At 43.2% G+C, this 24491-nt stretch overlaps 1 protein-coding gene across 1 annotated transcript in view; it reads right to left on the bottom strand.

The window, feature by feature from the left end:
• tmtc3 (transmembrane O-mannosyltransferase targeting cadherins 3) overlaps positions 1–24491 on the bottom strand; it is a 47307-nt gene that overhangs the window by 21291 nt on the left and 1525 nt on the right. The window contains exons 2-8 of the mRNA XM_055650603.1: positions 19070–19270; positions 14286–14504; positions 14041–14140; positions 10353–10468; positions 7981–8153; positions 2887–3139; positions 1859–2007 (exon numbers count right to left, since the gene is read on the bottom strand). Of these exons, the coding sequence (XP_055506578.1) occupies positions 1859–2007; positions 2887–3139; positions 7981–8153; positions 10353–10468; positions 14041–14140; positions 14286–14504; positions 19070–19258 (1199 nt within the window). The 5' untranslated portion in view covers positions 19259–19270. The remainder of the gene's footprint in view (positions 1–1858; positions 2008–2886; positions 3140–7980; positions 8154–10352; positions 10469–14040; positions 14141–14285; positions 14505–19069; positions 19271–24491) is intronic.

Below are 24491 nucleotides of genomic sequence, written 5' to 3'. Positions count from 1 at the left end.
TTATGTGATTGGGAGGACTTGAGAAGATTCACCAGAATGTTGGCAGGATTGGAGGAATTTAGTTGTGGGGAGAGATTAGACAGGCTATGTTTGTTTTCCCTGGGGCAAAGGGGGATAAAAGGTGACCTGATAGAAGTGCGTAAGAGTATGAAGCATAGAGGGTGAATAGTCAGAATCTTTTTCCCACAGGAAGGGTACCAAAAATAAGAAGGCATAGGTTTAAGATGAGGGGAGGAATGTTAACCCAGTCATCCTTGGGATCATTCTCGTAAAACTCCTCTGGACCCTCTCCAACGGCAGCACATCCTCCCTCAGATATGGGGCCCAAAACTGATCACAATACTCCAAATGTGGTCTACAAAGTACTTATAAATGTAGTCTTGTAAAGCCTCAGCATTACATCCTTGTTTTTATATTCTAGTCCTCTCAAAATAAATGTGCGACGCCATAAGGACTAGGACTTTCCCGAGGGTGCAGGAGGCTGCAGGGTGACCTTAAAGAGGTCTATAAAATCATGAAGGGAATAGACAAGGTAGATAATCATGGCCTTTTTGCCAGCATAGGGGAGCCTAAAGCTAGAGGGCATAGGTTTAAGTTGAGAGGAGAGAGCTGCTCCAAGCATTGAGCAGCGAGAAGTAAACAGCTATTGCAATTACTTGGACCTACCAAGACATTTTCAGATTAGGCCAGCCAGCCAAGAACAAAGCAAAAACCGTGGGGACAAAATGTGATATTAATCATCCAAATACATTGCAGTAAAGCCAAAATATTATGACCACTGGAATTCTAAATTATAAACAGAAAATGTTGGAATCACTCAATTAGGTCAGACAGCTTTGGAGAGAGGAACAGTTAACATTCCATCTGACTTGACAAAATAAAAACTTGAAGTGGTTCGCAACACTTTAACTTTGTTTACCTCACCTCAGATGCTATCAGGCTTCAGCGGGTTTAGCCCTTTCTATTTAAACTTGCTTTGTAGAAAAGGTTGGGCAAATACTTGGGTGGGAAAGTTGCACGTTTATGAGGGAAAGACAGAGCAAAGGTGAAATCAAATAGCTTCTTCCAAAGGGCTGGCACTGAAATGATGGGCCAAAGGACCTCCGCCCGAGCTACATCATTCTGTGAGCCAAGAGTGTCAATTGGTGTTTTTTTTTTTTAAGTCCAACTAGAACCAGATGCTCCTGGATGTCTGTGAATTAGCTATGCTGAGTTTTACAACTTTGTAGATAATAAAAATATACTCTGGTGTTATCAAGATCTGTTCAGGCTTGCCATCAATGCAGATTGAGGAGTTGTGAAAATTAAGTTGATCCTCATCTTGTGTATGAATATGACCGCTATTAGTCATATGTAGTAATTTGCTCGAGTTAGCGGGAGACATGCTAAAAACACGGATGTTAATTCCTACTTTTATTAACACAGCACACACTTTATAACCTTTGATGTCGATAACACCGTTCTGGACCTCAAGACATCCCAAACCGCAGTAAGCTAATGAAGAATATATTGAACTATATTCAGTGACAAGTAGGAAACACCAGCTTACCATCAGGTCACAACTTGAAATATATTCTACGGGTGGCTATGGGTGCTATCTGTATGTAGTTGGTACGTTCTCCCTGTGACCGCATGGGATTTCTCCGAGAGCATCGGTTTCCTCCCACATTCCAAAGATGTCCAGTTTTGTCGGCTAATTGACTTCTGTAAAATTGTCCTTAGTGTGCAGGATAGAACTAGTGTGATTACTGGTCGGCAAGGGCTCGGTGGGGCGAAGGGCCTGTTTCCATGCTGTATCTCTAAACTAAACAATACAGAGCTATTTGTAACTCAAGTTTAACTTTTAGTTAGACAGTACCTTGTTCCTGCTATCTTCTTCCATCCATGGGCAACCAGCAAACAGAACCCCATGCTCGGTACATACAGCACTCTCTCTGCTACCACGAAGCCCACAGGGAAGAACAGGTTTGATGCCGGAATAAAGGGCAATACCATGAAAGAAAGTGCCTGGAAGAAGAGAGCATAGTTTGAATCATTCCTAAAATGGAAGATCTGCCAAGCAACAAAACAGGTCAGGCAGTGTCCTTGCAGAACATGGATAGGTGACATTTCAGATTTGGACCTTTCTTCAGAATGATTGATGGGGGGGGGGGGGGGGGGGGGGGGGGGGGGAGGGGAAGGGAGGAAAGAAAGCCAGAAGAAAGGAGGAGCAGGACAAAACATGGCAGGTAGAACCAGAGAGCACAGGCTCAAAATAAAAGGACCTAGCTTTAGATTTGCAAATAGTAAGCATTTCTTTAGCCAGAGGGTGGTGAATATGGAATTCATTAGCACAGATGGCGACAGACACCAAGACATTGAGAGGAAAAAATATCAGCCATGATTGAATGGTGGGCCAGACTCCATAGGCTGAATGTCCTAATTCTGCTCCTATGACTACTGGTAACAGTTGAACACAGATGAGGGCAAAAATGTGCAAATCACTACTCAGTTCAGATTCAGTTCAAGAAGATAAGTTGACAAAATATTTCATTGCACCTGCTTAAATGATTAGTTGAGTCAGTATTTCTTATTTAGCCTTAATTAGCTAGTTTCCAAGAGTCAGCCTGAATGCTTCGATGATGTGACTTCTGGGTAATTTTGTAGCACTCAAGCCTTTGGTCTGAGACTTAAGTACCAACATCTCTGCTAATGCCTTACACAATGCCTCCGGGGTGACACAGTGGTACAGCTGCACACTACAAAGACATGCACGTTTGTAGGTTAATTGGCTTCTGAAAATTGTCCCTAACCTGGATAGATCTAGGGTATGGGGATCGCTGGTCGGCAAAGACTCAACGGGCTCGCCGTATCTCTAAATTAAACATGACGTCTTTGAAATCTTACCATTAGTACAACTTGAGATGATTCTCCAGGGTTGCGAAGGCTGTTAAGGATCAGCAGGGCCACTAAAACGTAGAAAGCAAGAGTGGCGAGGTTTCGAACGTCCAGGATTGATTCCACAAGTGGGACTGTTCCCATTGTCCAGTCACAGCACAATTCTGATGGATTCAGAAGGAGCCAGCCATTCAAGGGCAAGAGGTAGTTGAACGTGAGCTGTCTTGAGGGACTCGCACTCACAGCAGCTGGATTGTCAAATCTGCCACAGCAAATTCAAAAAGTATCAGCAAAGTGTAAAGATCAATCCCATTAATGATAAAATAAAACCTGCATTTACACTGTGCTTTACCCGAAAACAAAGTACCCTATGGAGTTTGACATAGTGCTTGTTGACCATATTTTACACCGGATTTTTACTCAGCCAGAAATTACAACAGATGACTGATGAACAAGGGGGAATAGAAGCATAGAAAATAGGTGCAGGAATAGGCCATTCGGCCCCTACAAGCCATTTAATATGATCATGGCTTATCATCCAAAATCAGTACCCTGTTCTGCATTTTCCTCATATCCCTTTATTCCATTAGCCCTAAGAGCAAAATCTAACTCTCACCTGAAAACATCCAGTGAATTGCCTCCACTGCCTTCTATAGCAGAGAATTCCACAGATTCACAACTCTCTTGGTGAAAAGGTTTTTACTCATCTCAGTCCTAAATGGCCTACACCTTTTTCTTACACTGTGACCCCTGGTGTGGACTCCCCCAGCATCGGGAACATTTTTCCTGCATCGAGCCTGTCCAATCCAAGAATTTTATTTGTTTCTATAAGATCCCTTCTTATCCTTCCAAATTCCAGTGAATATAAGCCCAGTCGATCTATTCTTTCATCATATGTCAGTCGCACCATCAAGGGAATTAAACTGGCGAACCTACACTGCTCTCCCTCAATAGCAAGAATGTCCTTCCTAAATTAGGAGACCAAAACTGCACACAATACTCCAAGTGTGGTCTCACCAGAGCCCTGTACAACTGCAGTAGGACCTCCTTGCTCCTATTCTGAAATCCTCTCGCTATGAAAGCCAACATGCCATTCTCTTTGAAACTTACTGGATAATGAAAGGCCTGGATGGAGTGCAGTGTATGGTTAACAGTCCCACATTAATTTTATATACTAAGTCAATCTTAGACACTAACAAACATAATTGAGAGGGGAATTACCAAATCATCCTCCTTTTGGCCTGGATAGTGGATTTGGAGAGGATGTTTCCACTAGTGGAAGAGTCTAGGATCAGAGGGCACAGCCTCAGAATAAAAGGACATTTAGAATGGAGATGAGGAGGAATTTCTTTAGTCAGAGGGTGGTGAATCTGAGAAATTCATTGCCACAGATGGCAGTGGAAGTCAAGATATTGGGTATTTTTAAAGCAGAGATTGATACGTTCTTGATAAGTAAGGGTGTCAAAGGTTATGGGGAGAAGGCAGGAGAATGGAGTTGAGAGGGAAAAATAAATCCGCCATGATCGCACGGCGGAGCGGACTCAATGGGCCGAATGGCCTAATTCTGTTCCTATATCCTATGAACAAGAATGGTTGATAGATTCAGAAACACTAAATCAGGAGTAGGTCAGTCAGCCCTTCAAATCTGTCATTACACTCAATAGGATTACAACTGCTCTGGAAGTTTTTACTCCACAACTTTCCACAGAACCTTAGGTAGAAAATCTAACAATTCTAGATTTAAAAGTGATTGAGCCAAGATATTCTTGTTCTCTGTTGAATTAGGTGAATCCATGAAATGAAAGAACACACTAAAAATCTCTCTCGAATATTAACTCTAAAGTTTAAAGTCAGATTTACCCGCCATAGACCACCCTTGTCTTATCTATTCCTTTCAAAGAACCCCCATCAAATTACTGCTTAACCTTCTGCATATCATGGAATGCAAAAATAAAAATACAATCTCCCCCTTGAAGATTCTGAAACTATTCCACATGGGATTTTATTGATGCATTTATGAAATTCAATGACTTGTTTTGTTATAGCACTTACCAGCAGCATTGATTTCAGCAACTGATAACGTGATTTGATCGTGTTTTGATCGTGTTAGTTATCCGAGGAATGTGACCCACATACAAGAGGAACTCTTCAAATGGCACCGATCGACTGGTTTGAGCGTCCCATGCCAAGAATGGCTCGTCTTACATTGAACAGTACACTTCATGAAAAGGCCCTTCGGCCCATCATGTCTGTGCTGAACATGATGCCAAGTTAAACTGATCTCATCTGCCTACCTGTGCATTCAGTATTTCTTTAACATCATTTTCACTGAGTACTCGCATACACAGAGGAAACGAAAACACGTTGCTCGATCAGTTTCCATTCAGTGTAGTTAATAAAAAAGTATAAATACATAGAGCTTTAAAAACAAATTAAAATTACCATGTCTAAAAACAGAAAGTAGGCCTAAAATTTACAATAGAATAAAAACAGACATTCCGACCGACAGTGGCTTTACTTTGACAGGTGCCTAACTGTCAAAGTATGGACGAGGTTGAATGTGTTGGTGAACGATATTTGGGGAGGGGACACAGTCCGTTAATCAGTCTTATTGCCTGTGGGAAGAAGCTGTGGAGCATCCTGCTGTTTTTGCAGCTGATGCTCCTGTACCTCTTCCCAGATGGCAGAATGATCCATATCCCGATATTCCTTGCATAACCATGTGCTTATCCAAAAGCCTCTTAAAAGCCACTTTCGTACCTACCTCCACCACCATCCCTGCCAACGCGTTCCAGGTCCCCACCACTCTTCGGGTAAAAAAAAAAAAACTTGCCCCGCATATCTCCATTAAACTTTCCTCCTTTATTTTATATAGGTCTCCCTCTCCCCTCAATGTCAGGAGTCCCAGAGAAAAAGAATCCAAGTCTATCCACCCTCTCCGTCTGAAAACAATCTAAGTCTATCCGACCTCAGTCTTAATTCCACAGGAATTGGCCGAGAGCGAGGAGGTGGACCTACGATGTCGAGAGCGAGGAAGGCGACCGATAGCTACCCGGCGGGAGGCCACCAAGAACGATGGGGGATCCGGTTAGGGGGATGCCGACAACGATGGGGGGGGGGGGATCCGCTGAGATCAAATGGGATGGGGGGGGGGGGGGGGGGGGGGGGGAGAGGGGGGGGGGGGGGGGGGGGGGAGGGGCCGTCTGTTCCCACAAGCGGCAGCAGGCCTGCATTCTCTGCTGTGTACAGGTGTGTTTGATGAACTTTTTGCAACTTTGTCAATGCCAGAAATGTGGTGACTTGTGTACTGCCTAGGTGAGGTCCACTGTATGATTTTACTGGGGTGTACTTGGATACAGTGAAAGCATCTCACTGTACTCAAGTACACGTGACAATAAAGTATCATTGAATCATTGAATAGTCATTTGTACTGGAGCTGAACATCAATGGAGAGCGGGGCTTAGACCCACAATTTTCCTATGCAAAATACCGTTGCAACCAAACAGCACAGACATGAGTTGATGTACAATTTTGAGAAAAATTAAAATTGAATTCCGTGCTTGGCTATCGCGAAAAGACAAATTTTATATAAATATTGATCCAGTTGCATTAGTATCCTTTCTAACCTTTGACTCTCAGCAGTTATTAGCCTGTAGAAATGTACAAGATGTTTCCACTGAGCTTTGATTCTTAAGTAATTTAATTAAAGCTGCTAGCTCAATAATTCAGTCAATCTACAGCCCCATCTACTGGCCAGGCAAGGTTAACCATTCAACCAATTTGTCTATGTGATGAAACCCAAACCGCATTCAAATCTGGAAACACAAGAGTGCAGATGCTGGAATCTTGAGCAAAAGAAAACATACTGCTGGAGGAACTTTGGCCTGTCCCACTGGGGTCATCTAACAGGCCAAAAAAAGGTACCGACCGAAACATCGCCCGTCTATTTTATAAGATGCTGCCTGACCAGCTAAGTTATACCCAAACTGTGTCTTCCTCCAACAGTTTCTGTTTTTCTTTTAGCTTTAGCTCAATAGAATAGGTTTATTATATTTTACAACCGTATCAATATATTTTGGTGTGGGTTATATTGGGCTTTTTTATTCATTTAACTTTTGTGTTTATGATGTTATCTTTTGATGTGTTTTTGCAAGAATACCATTGTTCCGTTTCGGTACATTTGACAATTAAACTCACGTCTCTGGATAAGCAGGAGTAGGACACTCAGTCCCTGAAGCCTCCTCTTCTATTTAATGAGAACATGGCTGAGCTGAATTTAACTCCTATTCCCTTCTATCTCCCATACTCATCAAGAATCAATCTTCCAGCACTTTCAATATATTCAAGTACTGTAGACAGTGTAAGCTTCAAGGAAGGATGATCTAAAGACTCAGTCTTAAATGAAGATCCCCCTATCACTGATTCTCCCAAAAAGGAAATATCGCCACATACATCTTGCCAAGACCCTTCACGCTCTCATGATTCAATCATGTCACCCTCTTCAAAACAAAGCCTGACCAAACATGCCTTATAAGCCAACCCCCCCACCCCCCCCCTTCTCTTCCCCACCCATTCCAAGCAAATGGCTACAAATTTCCTGAATGGGCATCAATCACTTAATCAAAAAAAAAATCACAATCATTAGTAGCTTAATGTCTTGGTGGTATTTAACCTTGTCTCTCTGCACTATCAACGTGGACCTTTGCATGGATTGCCCAGGAACTTTAATACTACTCTTTACAACAACACTTTTATTGGAGACCCTGACTATCTTTAATCAGACTTTACCTTGCAGCAAACGCAATTCCTTTTATCGTGTATCTCTACACTGTGGATGGATCAAATGTAATCATGTATAGTTTTTCCTCTGATTGGTTACACGCAACAAAATCTTTTTACTGTACCTTGGTACATGTGACAATAAACTAAACCTTATTCTCGTCAGAAAAATAAGTTTCACAGAATTTGTTTTTAATTGAATTTCTCAATAGCTTTTCTTATTTATGGGGAGCAAAGTTTCAAACAGCTTTCTCTCCACCATTCCCCACCTACCAACCCACCACTACACAATCTCTCAGTTAAGTCTGAAGGGGAATATCCTACCTGGTGAAAACTGGTAGCTGGGACTGGATGACCTGAACACGGACTATAACCAGGAGAAGTGTGCTCAGCATCAAAAATATAAGCTTGATCAGAGTTTGCAGCACCCACGATGGTAGATAGCCTTTCCCTTGTACCATGTGAACGACGATCTCTCTGAGAACATGCAGAGTGAACTGTAAGAAAACCAAATCACAGCGTAAAGCACCCTCTTAACAATGCAACAACTCGCAATGAAAGGCGGCGGGGCGTCACAGTGGCGCGGCAGTAAAATTGCTGCCTCACAGCGCCAGAGGCTCGGGTTCGATCCTTACTACGGGTGTTGTCTGCACGGAGTGAGTACGTTCTCCCTGTGACCACATGGGTTTTCTCCGGGTACTCCGGTTTCCTCCCACAGTGCAAAGACGTACAGGTTTGTAGGTTAATTGGCTTTGATAAAATTGTAAATTGTCTTTCGTGTGTAGGATAGTGCTAGTGTACATAGTGATCGCTGGTCGGCGTGGACTCAATGGGCTGAGGGGCCTGTTTCTGCACTGTATCCCTAAATTCTAAAGAGTGGAATAATCAACCCTTCTGGTAGTCCAATTGCCTCAGGCCTAATGCATACATGTCTTCCAGAGATGCTACCTGATCTGTTGAGTTTCTCAAACACTTGGTGTTATTTTTATGAATATCAAAAAGTTGTGAAACATGAAGATGAGCCAAAATAGAATCATAGAGCTGTGCAACAAAGGGACAGACAGGTTGTTTGGCCAACCATGTTTGTTACACACAGAGTTGTTAGATACATATTTTTATTATACCAGTGACCCCCCTAACAACTCCATCTGAGTGTCTGGAAAATGGGCCAGAGATCTGACCAACACCTCCTCTACTTCCTCTTCATCCCTTGATTATTAACTAGATTCCCCGCCTATTATCTTCACTAATTATCCTCAATTTGGATACTTTGATTACCACCCCACCTGCCAATGGAAATGAATTGTAGAAACATTGAAGCTGCAGGTGCTGGTTTACCAAGGAAAGACACAAATGGCAGGAGTAATTTTGAGATTCAAAAAATCAAGTCTTTCAAATCAGATAAAGCATAAAAAGAAGTTTAATTTGACACCTAATTCACTTTCATATCTTCAGTATTAAAAAGCTTTTGGCCATTTTCATACTTGGAAATTGGCATCTTGTTCCCTATTGCTTTTTCATTAACTTAACACAAAAGCTGTGATCGAGAATATTTAATGGCCGATAACTTTGTTAAAATTTAAGAGAACTGAAATAAATTTTGTTATTATAGATTGAAGCATTCCGAAACAAATATGACACAATCTTAGGTGACTTGAAATTAAAGCATATAATTAGTTAGTTACCTAATTGTAGCTAATTTCAAAATTCAATTACTAGATCTAAACATCTATCCATTTCTTAAGAATAGATTAACATTTTTAAATAGCTTAAGTGTCCAAATAACATTCACACAAGAATTCAGAATATAACATATTTTTAAAATCTCATTGTCATGGGTTTATAGGCCAAATGGAAGGAATTTAATGTTTAATACCTGTAAATTAATGGCCATTAATCAGCTTGCCTGTGGGATTTTCTGGAACGGGACCATTTAGAACGTCGAGGCTGCGGTGAATTTATGCCCCCATATCTGCAGCAAATACACAGCCGCTTCGGTTCTTGGGGGGGGGGGGGGGGGGGGGGGGGGGGGGGGGGAATCACCGTTTCGCAACTTAAAATGTGAATTAAATGCATCTTAAGAAACACTTTTATACATAAAAATAAACTACTTTCTTTTACCTGGTCCTCCATAAAATCCGTCCCAGTTGTCGGCATTGACGGCATCAGAAGCTGCTTTTAAAATCATTCCAGCGATTAACTTGTCAGGTGAATTTTTTTTTTTTTTTTTAATCACAGAACGGCCGTAGGAATGATTCTTTAGCAAAATCTTGCACTCCAACAAATATAATTCAGGACCAGGTCGGGAAAAAAAAAAACATTTTAACCCCCCCCCCCCCCCCCCCTCAAATGCGCCAAAATCGCGCACACGGCCAGTGGCAGAATTATAGCGCTGCTGAAGGTAAGTTTTGTAACATACCTAGTAACTGAGTGGGTCAGGCAGCATCCCTGGAGAACATGGATAGGTGACGTTTCGGGTTGGGACTCGTAGGAAGAAGGGTCCCGACCCAAAAACGTCACCATGCCATGTTCTCCAGGGATGCTGCCTGACCTGCTGAGTTACTCTGCCTATTTGTGTCTGTCAATGGAATTGATTCCATAAACATGGAAAGGCATCTTCAATATTCACTGTAAGGGAGTCAACTACAATATTTATTCCAACAATATGAGCAAACCATTCACAGGATGTTACTTACCCCTTGGGCAACAAAGATTTCGTACACGAAGCATATGCCAATGACTGTTATTCCCTGTTCTTTGCACAATGTTGCAGCAGCAACTAAAGTTATAGTGACCACGATGGGTGTCCACACTGTAAGTAGAAGAACATCTGTCATTTAATTCTATCAGTACCCCTTGTAAGTAACAGCAATAAAGACTCCAGTTTACTTTATTTTAGAGATATAGCATGGAAACAGGCCATTCGGCCCACTGCAACCGTGCTGACCAGCAATCACCCCGTACACTAACATTTTCCTACACGCTAGGGACAATTTAAAATTTTACCCAGTCGATTAACCTGCAAACCTGTACATCTAGGACCGAGGGAGGAAACCAGAGCATCCGGAGAAAACCCACGCGGTCACAGGGAGAACATACAAATTCCATACAGACAGCACCTGTAGTCAGGATCAAACCCGGTAAGGCAGCAGCTCTACCGCGGCACCACTGTGCTGCCCCTACAAACTCCAGATCTGAAAAAATATCACCAACAATGTATCCTGGTCCAGTCACATTGACAAATACGCATGCGGATCAGGCAACAATTGTTCATCCCAGTTTGGCCAAAGAATAAATCAGGGAAGGTAGTGCATCCATGGATAACAAGGGAAATCAGGGATCATATCAAAACAAAAGATGAAGCATACAAATTAGCCAGAAAAAGCAGCCTACCAGAGGACTGGGAGAAATTCAGAGTCCAGCAGAGGAGGACAAAGGGCTTAATTAGGAAAGGGAAAATAGATTATGAAAGAAAACTGGCAGGGAACATAAAAACTGACTGCAAAAGTTTTTATAGATATGTGAAAAGAAAGAGATCAGTTAAAACAAATGTAGGTGCCTTGCAGTCAGAAACATGTGAAATGATCATGGGGAACAAGGACATGGCAGACCAATTCAATAACTACTTTGGTTCTGTCTTCACTAAGGAAGACTTAATTAATCTGCCGGAAATAGCAGGGGACCGGTGGTCAAATGAGATGGAGGAACGGAGTGAAATCCAAGTTAGCCGGGAACTGGTTTTAGGTAAATTGAATGGATTAAAGGCCGATAAATCCCCAGGGCTAGTTAGGCTGCATCCTTAAGGAAGTAGGCTGCGTACTTAAGGAAGTAGCCCCAGAAATAGTGGATGCATTAGTGATAATTTTTCAAAACTCTTTAGATTCTGGAGTAGTTCCTGAGGATTGGAGGGTAGCTAATGTAACCTCACTTTTTAAAAAGGGAGGGAGAGAGAAAACGGGGAATTACAGACCAGTTAGTCTAACATCGGTAGTGGGGAAACTGCTAGAGTCAGTTATTAAAGGTGGGATAGCAGCACATTTGTAAAGTGGTGAAATCATTGGACAAAGTCAGCATGGATTTATGAAAGGTAAATCATGTCTGACGAATCTTATAGAACTTTTTGAGGATGTAACTAGTAGAGTGGATAAGGGAGAACCAGTGGATGTGTTATATCTGGACTTTCAGAAGGCTTTCGACAAGGTCCCACTTAAGAGATTAGTATACAAACTTAAGGCACACGGTATTGGGGGTTCAGTATTGATGTGGATAGAGAACTGGCTGGCAGACAGGAAGCAAAGAGTAGGAGTTAATGGGTCCTTTTCACCTGAATGATGGCCGATTAGGAAAAGGGGCGATACAACGAGACCTGGGTGTCATGGTACATCAATCATTGAAAGTAGGCGGGCAGGTGTGAGCTGTGAAGAGCATGCTGAAGCTGCAAGATGACTGGAATGGTAGTGTTAGCATGGCATAGCAATAATGGATTTGAGTAACTTTGGAGCAAAAACAGGAAAGTAGACTTTACTACTGCAGTTGTACAGGGTCTTGGTGAGACCACACCTGGAGTATTGCGTACAGTTTTGGTCTCCTAATCTGAGGAAAGACATTCTTGCCATAGAGGGAGTATAGAGGGAGTACAGAGAAGGTTCACGAGACGGATTCCTGGGATGGCAGGACTTTCATATGAAGAAAGACTGGATAGACTCGGCTTGTACTCGCTGGAATTTAGAAGATTGAGGGGGGATCTTATAGAAACTTACAAAATTTTAAGGGGTTGGACAGGCTAGATGCAGGAAGATTGTTCCCGATGTTGGGGAAGTCCAGAACAAGGGGTCACACTTTAAGGATAAAGGGGAAATCTTTTAGGACTGAGATGAGAAAAACATTTTTTACACAGAGAGTGATGAATCTCTGGAATTCTCTGCCACAGAAGGTAGTTGAGGCCAGTTCATTGGCTATATTTAAGAGGGAGTTAGATGGGGCCCTTGTGGCTAAAGGGATCAGGGGGTATGGAGAGAAAGCAGGTACAGGATACTGAGTTGGATGATCAGCCATGATCATATTGAATGGTGGTGCAGGCTCGAAGGGCCGAATGGCCTACTCCTGCACCTATTTTCTATGCTTCTATGTCTATGTTTCTATTTCTAGTTGACAAAAAGAGGTAGCATTCAAAAGAAATTGGATAAATACACGAATTGCAAAAACATTCACAGAACAGCTTGGACCAATCCTGCTAGTCATAACATTGAGTTCTAAACTTAATCCAGCTAGTTGAGCACAAAAGTTTAGGAGTAGGCGGTTATGAAAGTATCGGGGGGAAAGCTGCACTGTTGGAGGTTAAACAGAAGCCACAACCATTTTCTCAGAGGATGTAAAAGATACTCTGATATTATTCCTAAGAGTAGAGGAGTTACCATCTCACCCAACCCTTTAATCAACAACAATAAAAACAAATTACTATCGCTTAACTGTCCCTGTGATCTTGACGTGCTCACAATACTTGCCATAATCCTTGCATTGAAAAAGTACACTTCAAAAGACCTTCATTGAACAAACTGTTTTAGGGACTGAAAACCATCATATAAATGCAGGAGAAAGCTTAAGGGACTTTGATTGAAGGCATAAGGAATTGCAGATGCTCATTTACAAAATAAGACATAAAGTGCTGGAGTAACTCTGCGGGTCAGACAGCATCTCTGGAGAACATGGATAGAATGACACAAGGACATGCAGATGCTGAGTTACCATGGAAGGACACAAAATGCTGGAGTAACTCAGCAGATGCAAGGAAGAGCCGATACTGGTTTACCAAGGAAAGACAAGAAAATGCTGGAGTAACTCAGCAGGTCCAGCTCTTTTAGCTTTTCTTTCCGCCCCTCCCCTGCCATCAGTCTGAAGGAACGTCCCGATCTGAAAAGTTATCTGTCCAAGTTTTCCAGGGACGCTGCCTTACCCATTGAGTTATTCCAGCATGTTGTCTTGGATCAGGCCACGTGGAGGCACAAGGAACTGCATATGTCATTTTTTTTTTTAAAAGACAAAGTGCTGGAGTAGCTCAGCGGATCAGGCAGCATCTCTGGAGAACATGGATAGGTGGCGTTTCTAATCCACTCCTCACAGACTAAGGGCAATCTACAGAGGCAAATTAACCTGCAAACCTGCACATCTTTGGGATGTGGGAGGAAACCGATGTACTTGGAGGAAACCCACATGTTTACAGGGAGAATGTGCAAACTCCACACAGTCAACTCCAAAGTCAGGATCAAACCCAGTTTTCTGGGGTTGAGTGGCAGGGCCTCTGCCAGCTACGTCACCCTTAATTTCTCCCATCATTCCAGATACACAAACTTTGGTAGACACAAAGGAAAATAAAGCTTAATTTACCAATTGAATTGTTGGGACCTTTAGATTTGGTGTACGATAAAAACGCAGCCAGAAAGAACACAGAGGACAAGAGTTCAGCCCGGCCAACGACTCCAGTTACCTGTGGCATAAACAGGGAGACAGAGAGAGGTAAATCACCTTGCAAGATAATATTGAACAATACTTTAAATCAGGATAAACAATGAAAAGTTTAAACTCCTTAATCATTACACAGCACTTGCAAATGTTATAAATCCATTACTTACTGCTTCTGTGTGAATCGGATGAACTGCAAAAAGCAGAGAGGCGACCAAGCTTGATTTTCTGTCCAGAAACAGCTGGCATACTTTGAGATAGATTACACACACTGCCGCGTGCAGAACAAGGTTTGAGAGGTGGTAGTAAGCAGAATTCAGTTCACTAAAAAGGTAGTTTAATCGAAAGGTAAGTACTGTGAGGGGGCGGTAGGACTTGTGGCTCCTCTCCTGCCAAGAAGAAAACAAAAAGCAACAATTTGGAAATGTATTCACTTTTGGCACCATTTAAAGACTCATTTAAAAAGCGTTAACGACTTTTAACAGAAGAGAGGGGATCATGACAGAAGCCTCCCCGTGGCGACCCCCGGAAACAACGGCACGATTCACTTTGTGACGTGTCGAGCGACCAATTCTGTCAATATGTTGGTCGACAACGGAAGCCAACAGCGAGCTATGCGTCGTCTGACACACGAACGAACGAACAGAAAGAAAATGCTCCATTGCAAATGAATTCACCTCAGAACATTCTAAGCCACCCAAGATTAAACCATACTGGCAATAAATTAAAAAAAGACACAAAGCTTTGGAGCAACTCAGCAGGTCAGGTCACCATGTTCCTCTGGTGAACATGGATATGTGATCCTTCAGGTCAGGAACCTGCTTGCATTAAACGTTATTCCCTTTAATCTGTATCTGTACACTGTGGACGTCTCAATTGCAATCATGTATAGTCTTTCCGCTGACTGGATAGCACACAACATAAAGCTTTTCACTTACCATGTGACAATAAACTAAACTAAACTTCTTAGGACTCAATAGTTTACAATAATTTGCAATTGACAATAATTTACTTTTGTTTGAACAAAATTATTTTTCCCCAATAAATTGTTTAATCATAATAATATTCAGCTTGGAATACCAGTCCAAATGTTTGTATGTCTCTGGAATAGAATGCAGTGGTGCAGCGGTAGCATTGTTACCTCACAGCGCCGGAGACCCGGGATCGATCCTGACTATGGGCGCTATCTGTACGGAGTTTGCACGTTCTCCCAGTGACCGCATGGGTTTTCTCCATGTAACCCGGTATCCTCCCACACTCCTAAGATGTACAGGTTTGTAGGTTAATTGGCTTTGGTAAAATTGTAAATTGTTCCTAGTATGTAGGATATGTTACATAGTAATATAGTAAGTAAGTTTATTGGCCAAGTATTCACATACAAGGAATTTGCTTTGGTGCTCCGCCCACATGTAAGATGACATACAGTGACTGTTCTGAATGACTCAGAAAACACTAAACATTAATAATAATAAAACATTAATGATAAAACATCATTGATCAAGCATGTGAACCAATAAAATTCAAGATCAAAGAGAGGCTACAGATTTATGGCTGTTGAGTAGAGCAACTACTCGTGGATAAAAACTGTTTTTATGTCTGGCTGTGGCAGCTTTGACAATCCGGAGTCGCCTACCAGAGGGAAGTGATTCAAAGAGTTTGTGGCCAGGGTGAGAGGGGTCAGAGATGATCTTGCCTGCTCGCTTCCTGGCCCTTGCAGTGTACAGTTCATCAATGGAGGGAAGGTTGCAGCCAATAACCTTCTCTGCTGATCGGACGATTTGCTGCAGCCTCCAGGTGTCGTGCTTGGTGGTTGAGCCAAACCAGACCATGATGGAGAAGGTGAGTACAGACTCTACGATAGCTGTGTAGAATTGGACCATCATTGCCTGTGGCAGATTGTTCTTCCTCAGCTGCTGCAGGAAGTACATCCTCTGTTGTGCCTTTTTGACTGTGGAGTCGATGGTAGCCCCCCACTTAAGATCCTTGGAGATGATGGTTCCCAGGAACTTAAAAGACTTCACAGATGTGACTGTGGTGTTGTTGATGGTGAATGTGGTGAGGGGAGGGGGAGTTCTCCTAAAGTCTACAATCAATTCCATTGTCTTAACAGCATTGAGCTCTATTTTGTTGCGATGGCAGCAGGACGCCAGCTGTGACACTTCCTGTCTGTAGGCAAATTCCTCCCCATCCTGGATCAGCCCAATCAGGGTTGTGTCGTCCGCAAACTTAAGAAGCTTGACAGGTGTCTGTGGAGATGGTGTAGAGCGAGTAGAGGAGAGGAGAGAGTACGCAGCCTTGCGGTGCTCCTACGCTGAGCGTTTGCGGGTCCGAAATGTGCTTTCCCAGCCTCACATGCTGCTTCCTGTCTGTCAGGAAGCTGGTGATCCACCGACAGAGGGGTTCAGGCACAGTCAACTCGGAAAGTTTGGAGTGTAGTAGCTCTGGCACAATGGTGTTGAATACAGAGCTAAAATCAGCAAACAGGATCCTCGCATAGGTCCCCTGGCGGTCTAGGTGCTGTTGGATGAGGTGCAGGCCCAGGTTGACTCCATCATCCACATATCTATTGGCCCGATATGCAAACTGCAGAGGGTCCAGCAGGGGGATTGTGATATTTTTCAGCTTGGCCAGCACATGGCTTTCAAGTGTCTTCATGACTACAGAGGTCAGTACGACAAGCCTGTAGTCATTAAGACAAGTAATCCTTGCCTTTTTGAGTACAGGGACAATAGTGGAGACTTTGAAGCAGGCAGGGACAGTACGTGTTTGCAGGGACTGGTTAGAAATGTCTGTATAGACCGGTGCCAGTTGTTTGGCACAGATCTTGAGAGTAGAAGGGGAACCATTGTCAGGTCCTGGAGATTTCCGACTTTTCTGTCTTCTGAAAAGCCTCTCCACCTCCTTTATTTTTATTGTTGATGAAGTGATGTTGTTCAGCAAGGAGGGTGTGGGTGATTGGGTGTGAAGTGGTGATTGGAGGGGGGTGGATGTACCAGGAGCCAGTCTTTGCAGACTGAGGTCAGGCTGCGTGTGAGTGGGTGTGAAGTGTTGGTTGGGGTGGGAAATGTCAGAAGTGATCAAAAGAACGGCCCGTCGTGGTAAAGAGGTAAAAGAAGTTGTTAAAGAAATGAATGACCGTGACCAGATCAAATGAGGGCATTCCACATCCGTACAATCCCGCAGCAGTGTTACAAAACAAGATGTCAATACACCTGCAGTTTGTCAGATCTGTAATTAAAGGTGGCAGGTTCACAAGGGAAATGTAAGGTATTTCGCTTTTGGATAAGATCCCAAAAGTGGTGACAAATGTTTGTTCAAAAACTTGAGAACAGTGAAAAACCCTTGAACTTGATCTCTCAATCTCATCTGCAACTTGTTTCTATTTGTCTGCCTTAGCTCCATATTCCTTCACAAAAAAATATATTGGTCTCAGTCTTGAAAGCTTGAGCTGACCCCATTTATACATATGACATACAAAGGGTTTGTGGGATGCAAGTTCACACTCCCTGACAGTGGCAGACCTAGTTCATAAAGTCAGAAGTCATTGCAGCAGAATTACACCATTTTTCCCATCGAAGAAAGCTCAAATATCTGGGCTTAAGAATAGCTTCGGTCCCCATTTCATACCGACTCTTGAACCTATAACTTATTTTTCAAAGAGTAGGAGGGAACTGCAGATGTGTCGGTTTACACCGAAGAAAGACACAAAATACTGGAGTAACTCAGCTCGGCAGGCAGCATCTCTGGCGAAGTGTTTTTGCACTTCTTCAGATTATTGTGCAATCTTGCACCATTAGGCTGTTCTGCATCCACTGTTGTATTTATTGTTGTGTCTATCATTACGTACTCTCTGAGCCTCACGTGAACAAGAATATCATTGCCTCCTCGTGCATATGACAATAAAATTATCCACACATGAAACAAAATTTGCTATCATTACTTCTTTATTCAGGAAACAGGTCCTGAGACCCAGCGAGCCCGCGCTAACGAGCGATCACCCCGTGCGCCAGCTCTATCCTGCACATTAGGGACAATTCACAAATTACAGAAGCCAATTAACCTACAAACCTGTATTCTTTAGCGCGTGGTAGGAAACAAGAGTACTCGGTCCTACCTGCTGCACCACTGCAATGCCATTGGTTTTGCTTATCATGCATTGAAATAGCACCTTTAGGTAGTAAAACAATTATGAAGATATTGGCTTGGATAGTTGAAAATCTGTCAGCGAGGTAAACTTTAAGAAGAACAGGTATACAAAGTTTAAGGAGGTGATTACAGAGCCAATTGGCAATTGAAGGCTCACATACTTGTGATGGATCTGCCCACTGAAGAAATCAGGCTTGCTCACAAAGGAAGAATGCAAATTGGGGAACAAATAGACCACGAGGGATTTGAACATGACAAGACCTTAAAATTTGAGTTTGCTGCCAAGGTGGGTCTGCAGGCTCAGAGGCAAAAGCAGAGAAGGGGGGTATGAAAGATTAAGAGAGATATGGGCCAAACACAGACAAGTGGGACTGCTTAGATGGGGCGAAGGGCCTATTTCTGTTCCATTACTTATGACTGTGCAACTCTATCAGCCAAGATCTAATTGAATTCTTGGCCTCACATCTGTCTCTAGCTAATAGGCAGCCTAACAGGAAATCTCCTTGCCTGGGGTCATCTGCTGCCAGTCCCGATTAGTCTTGTTTTTTTTCCCTCTCACTCTCCCTCTTTCAATCAGTCTGAAGATGGGATCGGATCCAAAACGTCACCATTCATTTTACCCCGAGATGCTTAGTTGCTCCAGCACTCTGTCTTTCTAATTGAACAAACATGAGGGGTCTTATAATCTCCTCCTGCTTTATTTCCAATGAGCTTGTACCTTTTAAAGTTTGCTAAAATCAACATTTAAAACCAAAGTCTAATTTGGAATTTATTTTACGGTAAGATCGCACAATAACAGTGGCATTACCTCACTCATAGGGGTTCCCCAGAAATCATTGTGGAAGAGGTTCTTCAGTGACGAGGAGGGATGCAAATCTTTGTTGTCCAGAATGGCAGAAACATCATCAAAGACAAACCCACAAGAGGTACTGTTCCAGTAACACATAACCACCACGCTGGTCAACAGAAGTACCTCCTTCCAGCTCACTTCTGCCATTCTCACTGGCTGCTGTAGAAAATTAGAACAAAGCGTTCAAAACACATTTCTATAGACTTTAGTTTAAAATTTACAGATACAGGATGGAAGCCGGCCCATTTGGCCCACCGAGTCCGCGCCGACCAGTTATCACCCCGTACACTAACACTATCCTACATACTGGAGACAATTTTACCTACAAACCTGTATGTCTTTGGAGTGTGGGAGGAAACCGGAGCAACCAGAGAAAACTCACGTGGGCACAGGGAGAATGTACAAACTCCGAACAGACAGCACCTTTAGTTCCGAATCAACCCGGGTCTATGGCACTGTAAGGCAGCTGGTCTACTGCTGTGCCACTGTACCGCTCCATTTCTCTTTGCATCTGAATGAATTCAGGTCTACAACATCAAATTACTAATCCAAATACAGGCATCACCACGTTTTATGTGGGGAGAATGTTCTTGAAAAGCAGCGCGCATTTAAACATATAATTTTAAACAGGCATAAATTTGAGCATGTTATTTCAAAAGTACAGGGTGTAAATTAGGTTTCGGTATTAATTAAACTACGTTATTACAAAAAAAGCATAAAACAGACGCGTACAACTCCAGGTGCCTGGATTGTCGTTTTCTGTGACCAATTTTTCTCAATCTATATTAACATTTCTCTATTATCTGTGTACCATCACACAATGGTGGGCAAACGACCTCTGCAGTACTTGGGCAGAACTTCAAACTCAGTCTCCACTAAAGTTATCTTGTATACAATCTTGGTTTCCATGGGGATGCCCAACCTTGAATATACAATGTATATTTACATTATTCACAAGCAGATTAACCTGGCGCCTGTGTACAGGTCCAGCATCAATTTACTGGCAACTGGTGGTCTGGCCCCTCCTTTAATCCGAACAAAATTTTCAAGAGGGCACTTAAAACCTCTCCCGGAAGTCCCCCTGAAAATGTGATGCCTCGGCCGGGTGATCGCGACCACATCGTGAGATCCGCGATGATCGGCGCGTCAATTTTCCTCCCTTCGGTCGCAGCTCTAGAACTTATTATAGAAACCAATTTACCTACAAGCCTGCACATCTTTGGAATGTGTGAGGAAACCAGAGCATCTGGAGAAAACCCATGCAGCCACAGGGAGAACATACAAACTCCGCACAGACAGCACTCATAGTTAGCATCGAATCTTGGTCTCTAACGCTGCGAGGCAGCAGCTCCACCCGCTACACCACTGTGCCACCCCGATTGATTGAATTGACTGAAAGATACAAGATGTATGGACTGCACAGTAGCAGCGATAAAGTTGCTGCCTCAACACTCTAGGGACCCGGGTTTGATCCCGACTACGGGTGCTGTCAGAATGGAGCTTGCACATTCTCCCTGTGGCCACGAGGGTTTTCTCCACGTGCTCCGGATTCCACCCACATACCAAAGATGTGCTGCTTTGTAGGTAATTGGCCTCTGAAAATTGTCCGTACTTTGTAGGATAGAACTAATGTACGGAGTGTTTGTTGATCGACGTGAACTTGGTGGGCCGAGGGGCCTGTTTCTACACTGTATCACTAAACTAAACCACATGGAGACAGGCTCTTCGGCCCACTGAGTCCACGCCAACCATCGTTCATCTGTTCACACTAGTCTTAGAGAGTCAAAGAGTGATACTGTGTGGAAACAGGCCTTTCGGCCCAACTTGCCCACACCGGCTAACATGTCCCATTTTGACTAGACCCACCTGCCTGTGCTTGGTCCTTATCCCTCCAAACCTGTCCTGTCCATGTGCTTGTCTAACTGTTTCTTAAACATTGTGATAGTCCCAGACTCAACTACCTCATCTGGCATAACTCCCTTGTCAATTCTTCCCTTCCCTCTCGGTCCACCCCCTCCCCGGGCACTTTCCCTTGCAACCGCAAGAGATGCAACACTTGTCCCTTTACCTCCCCCCTCGACTCCGTTCAAGGGTCTCCTCCATGGCCACAGCGAGCAGCACCGGAAATTGGAGGAACATTGTGATAGTCCCAGACGTAACTTCCTCAGCCCCCCTGCTGTCTCATTCTGGCAGCTTGTTCCTACACCCCACCCACCACCCCCCCCCCGATTCTGATGTGGCAAAAGCTACTGCTGCACCCGCTCAGATTCCTCCAGCTTTCTTTGTAACCTACCTCATCTGGCAGCTTGTTCCCTACACCCACCCACCACCCTTTATGTGCAAAAGCTACCGCTCAGATTCCTATTAAATCTTTTCCCCTTCACATTGAACCCATGTCATCTGGCCCTAGATTCCCCTACTCTGGGCAAGAGACTGGGCATCTACCCAATCTATTCCGCTCATGATTTTGTACACTTGACAATATCTTTCCTATAACATGGTGCCCAGAACGGAACAGAATATTCTAAAATACGTCTCACCAATGTCTTATACAACTGCAACATGACCTCCCAACTTCTATACTCCATATGCTGACTGATGAAGGTCAATGTGCCAAAAGCCTTTTTGACCACCTTATGTACCTGCGATTCGACCTTCAAGGAACCATGCACCTGCACTCCTAGATCCCTCTGCTCTACAACACTCCCCAGAGGCCTACCATTCACTGTGTAGGGCCTGCCCTTGTTAGACTTCCCAAAATGCAACAACTTACACTTCTCTGTATTAAATTCCATCAACCATTCCTCCGCCCACCTGGCCAATCGATCCAGATCCTGCTGCAATCTTGCACAGCCGTCTTCACAATCTGCAAAACCACCCACTTTTGTATCATCACCAAACTTGCTAATCTTGCCCTGTATGTTCTCATCCAAATCATTGATGTGGTTCTATGTTATCCCACTTTCCCATGTTAATTCACAGACTTTGCTGCTCAACACTGCAGTCAGCTAACCAAACGTTGATTAGTTTCACCAAGCTTTAACACTGTTTTGATTTCTTCCTTGTATTACAGGATTAATACTTCCTGATGTCACTAGGTTAGTGATATTGAACTGATCTCTGCCATCAATACATCATGTCATTAAACATTCAGTTCATGCGTACATAAACTTGCCAACATCACCATTTTCACGCTGTGCTAATTAGACCACACGTCCCACATGCCACTCGTGGGCTCTGACACCATTTGTCAGGATGGCAAACAGTCAATATCTAGTGGGATTAGACAGCATAACAAGATGACCGGATTTAACGGAGTGAACAAGCAGGAGGAGAGATGGATGAGAACAAAAGGTGAACCTCAGTAGTATTTATTATTTACCATTCCTTCCCAGGGCAGCTGACACCAGAAAATCATTCAGAACCTGGGCTAGTGCCTCATGACATGACCACTAAGGCAAACTTTTACATGGTTTCACTGGGGAAAGAGAATTCCAATCTTGAATCTAATCCCTAGACATTAAACTTTAGAGAAACAGCACAGAAACAGTTCCTTCATCCCCCAGTCCATGCCGACCAGCAATCACCTTGAACATCAGCACTATCCAACTCACTAGGGGCATTATTTTAACAATTTACAGAAGCCAATTAACCTACAAGCCTGCACGTCTTTGGAATGTGGGAGGAAACCGGAGCTCCCGGAGAAAACCCACACAGTCACGGGCAAAACGTACAAACTCTGTGCAAACAGCACCCTTAGTCGTGATTAAACCCTGGTCTCTGGCGCTATAAAGGCAGCAACTCTACTGCTGCGCCACATTAGTGGTATTTACCATTCCTTCCAAGGTCAGCTGACACCGGAATTTCACACACAGAACCCAGTGTCAGCTGACACCAGAATTTCACACACAGAACCCTCATGACAAACTTTTGCAGTTTCACTGGCGATAGGGGATTCCAATCTCGAATCTTTAGAAACATCGAAAATAGGTGCAGTAGAACATTCGGCCCTTCGAGCCCGCACCGCCATTCAATATGATCATGGCTGATCATCCAAAATCAGTATCCCGTTCCTACTTTCTCCCCATTGCCCTTGATTCCGTTAGCCCCAAGAGCTATATCTAACTTTCTCTGGAATACATCTTCTTAGGCAGCTGGTTTTGGGTTCCATCCTGACCTCAGATGCTGTCTGTGAGGAGTTTACAGGTTCTCCCTCTGACATATTTCCTCCCACATGTCAAAGACATGCAAGTTTGTAGGTAAATCGGTCCTCTGTAAATTGCCCCAAGTGTGTAAGGCGTGGATGAGAAAGAGGGATTTGATGTAGGTGATTGATGGTCGGCTTGGACTCGGTGGGCCGAATGGCCTGTTTCTATACTGCGTCTCTAAAATTTAAAATGTAAAGCTCAAAAGGGTTTTTGAAAAAAAATGGTTTAGATATTCCATTCCATGGAACACGAGATACAACCAACATCAAACCTTCGAGTGTCCTTCATTGATGTTGAAGAATGAGCCAACATATTTTTGGCATTCTTCCCATTCCAAAAATCAGGGCACACCATGACATTGTAATTTAGCCTAAAGATATGTTCTGTCATATTTTATAATCTTAGGGTATCCAAAATTTATTTAAAACTAAAGTAGTAATTTTAGGATAAAGGATGATTTTATGTAGAACTCCAGGATAATGCAATTGTTCATCTACACTCGAGAAGAATATGAAGTCTTGATTTAATATCTGATCCAAAAGTCGCCCCTCTGACAACACTACATCTTCTCACATCCCAACAAGGTTCAGCTGACATTTTCTTAAGTGGTTATGGAGCCTTAGTCCTCTCAGAAACCGTAACTAAATTATGAAGCACGTGAAATTCAGCCCCCAACACAAATTTGACAGGGTCATTACAGAAATACAGAAAATTATAATTGTAAAAATATAACCGTTCAATACTATATCTATAGGATACAAATTGCTGGAGTAACTCAGCGGGTCAGACAGCATCTCTGGAGAAGATGAACAGGTGACATTTGGGTAACCCCCACACCCCCTCTCCTCTTCTCTGAATAAATTGATTCATACAGTCATACAGTGTGGAAACAGGTCCTTCGGCCCAACTTGCCCACACCAGTTAACTATCTATACTAGTCCCACCAGCCTGCATTTGGCCCATATCCCCCCCTAAACCGTTCCTATCTATGTACCTGTATAAATGTTTCTTAAATGTTGCGATTGTACCCGCCTCAACTAACTCTCCGGCAGCTCGGCCCATACTCCCACTGAGTTACTCCAGCACTTTATGCCTTTTTTTGGTTTAAGAATCTGTCTGTTCCCTTTCCTGGCAAAGACATCACATTAGAATTCAAAAACAGACGAGGTGGT

The sequence above is a fragment of the Leucoraja erinacea genome, chromosome 19 (genome assembly GCF_028641065.1).
Source record: "Leucoraja erinacea ecotype New England chromosome 19, Leri_hhj_1, whole genome shotgun sequence".
NCBI classification, from domain to species: Eukaryota; Metazoa; Chordata; class Chondrichthyes; order Rajiformes; family Rajidae; genus Leucoraja; species Leucoraja erinaceus.
This window is presented reverse-complemented; position numbering and strand designations above follow the sequence as displayed.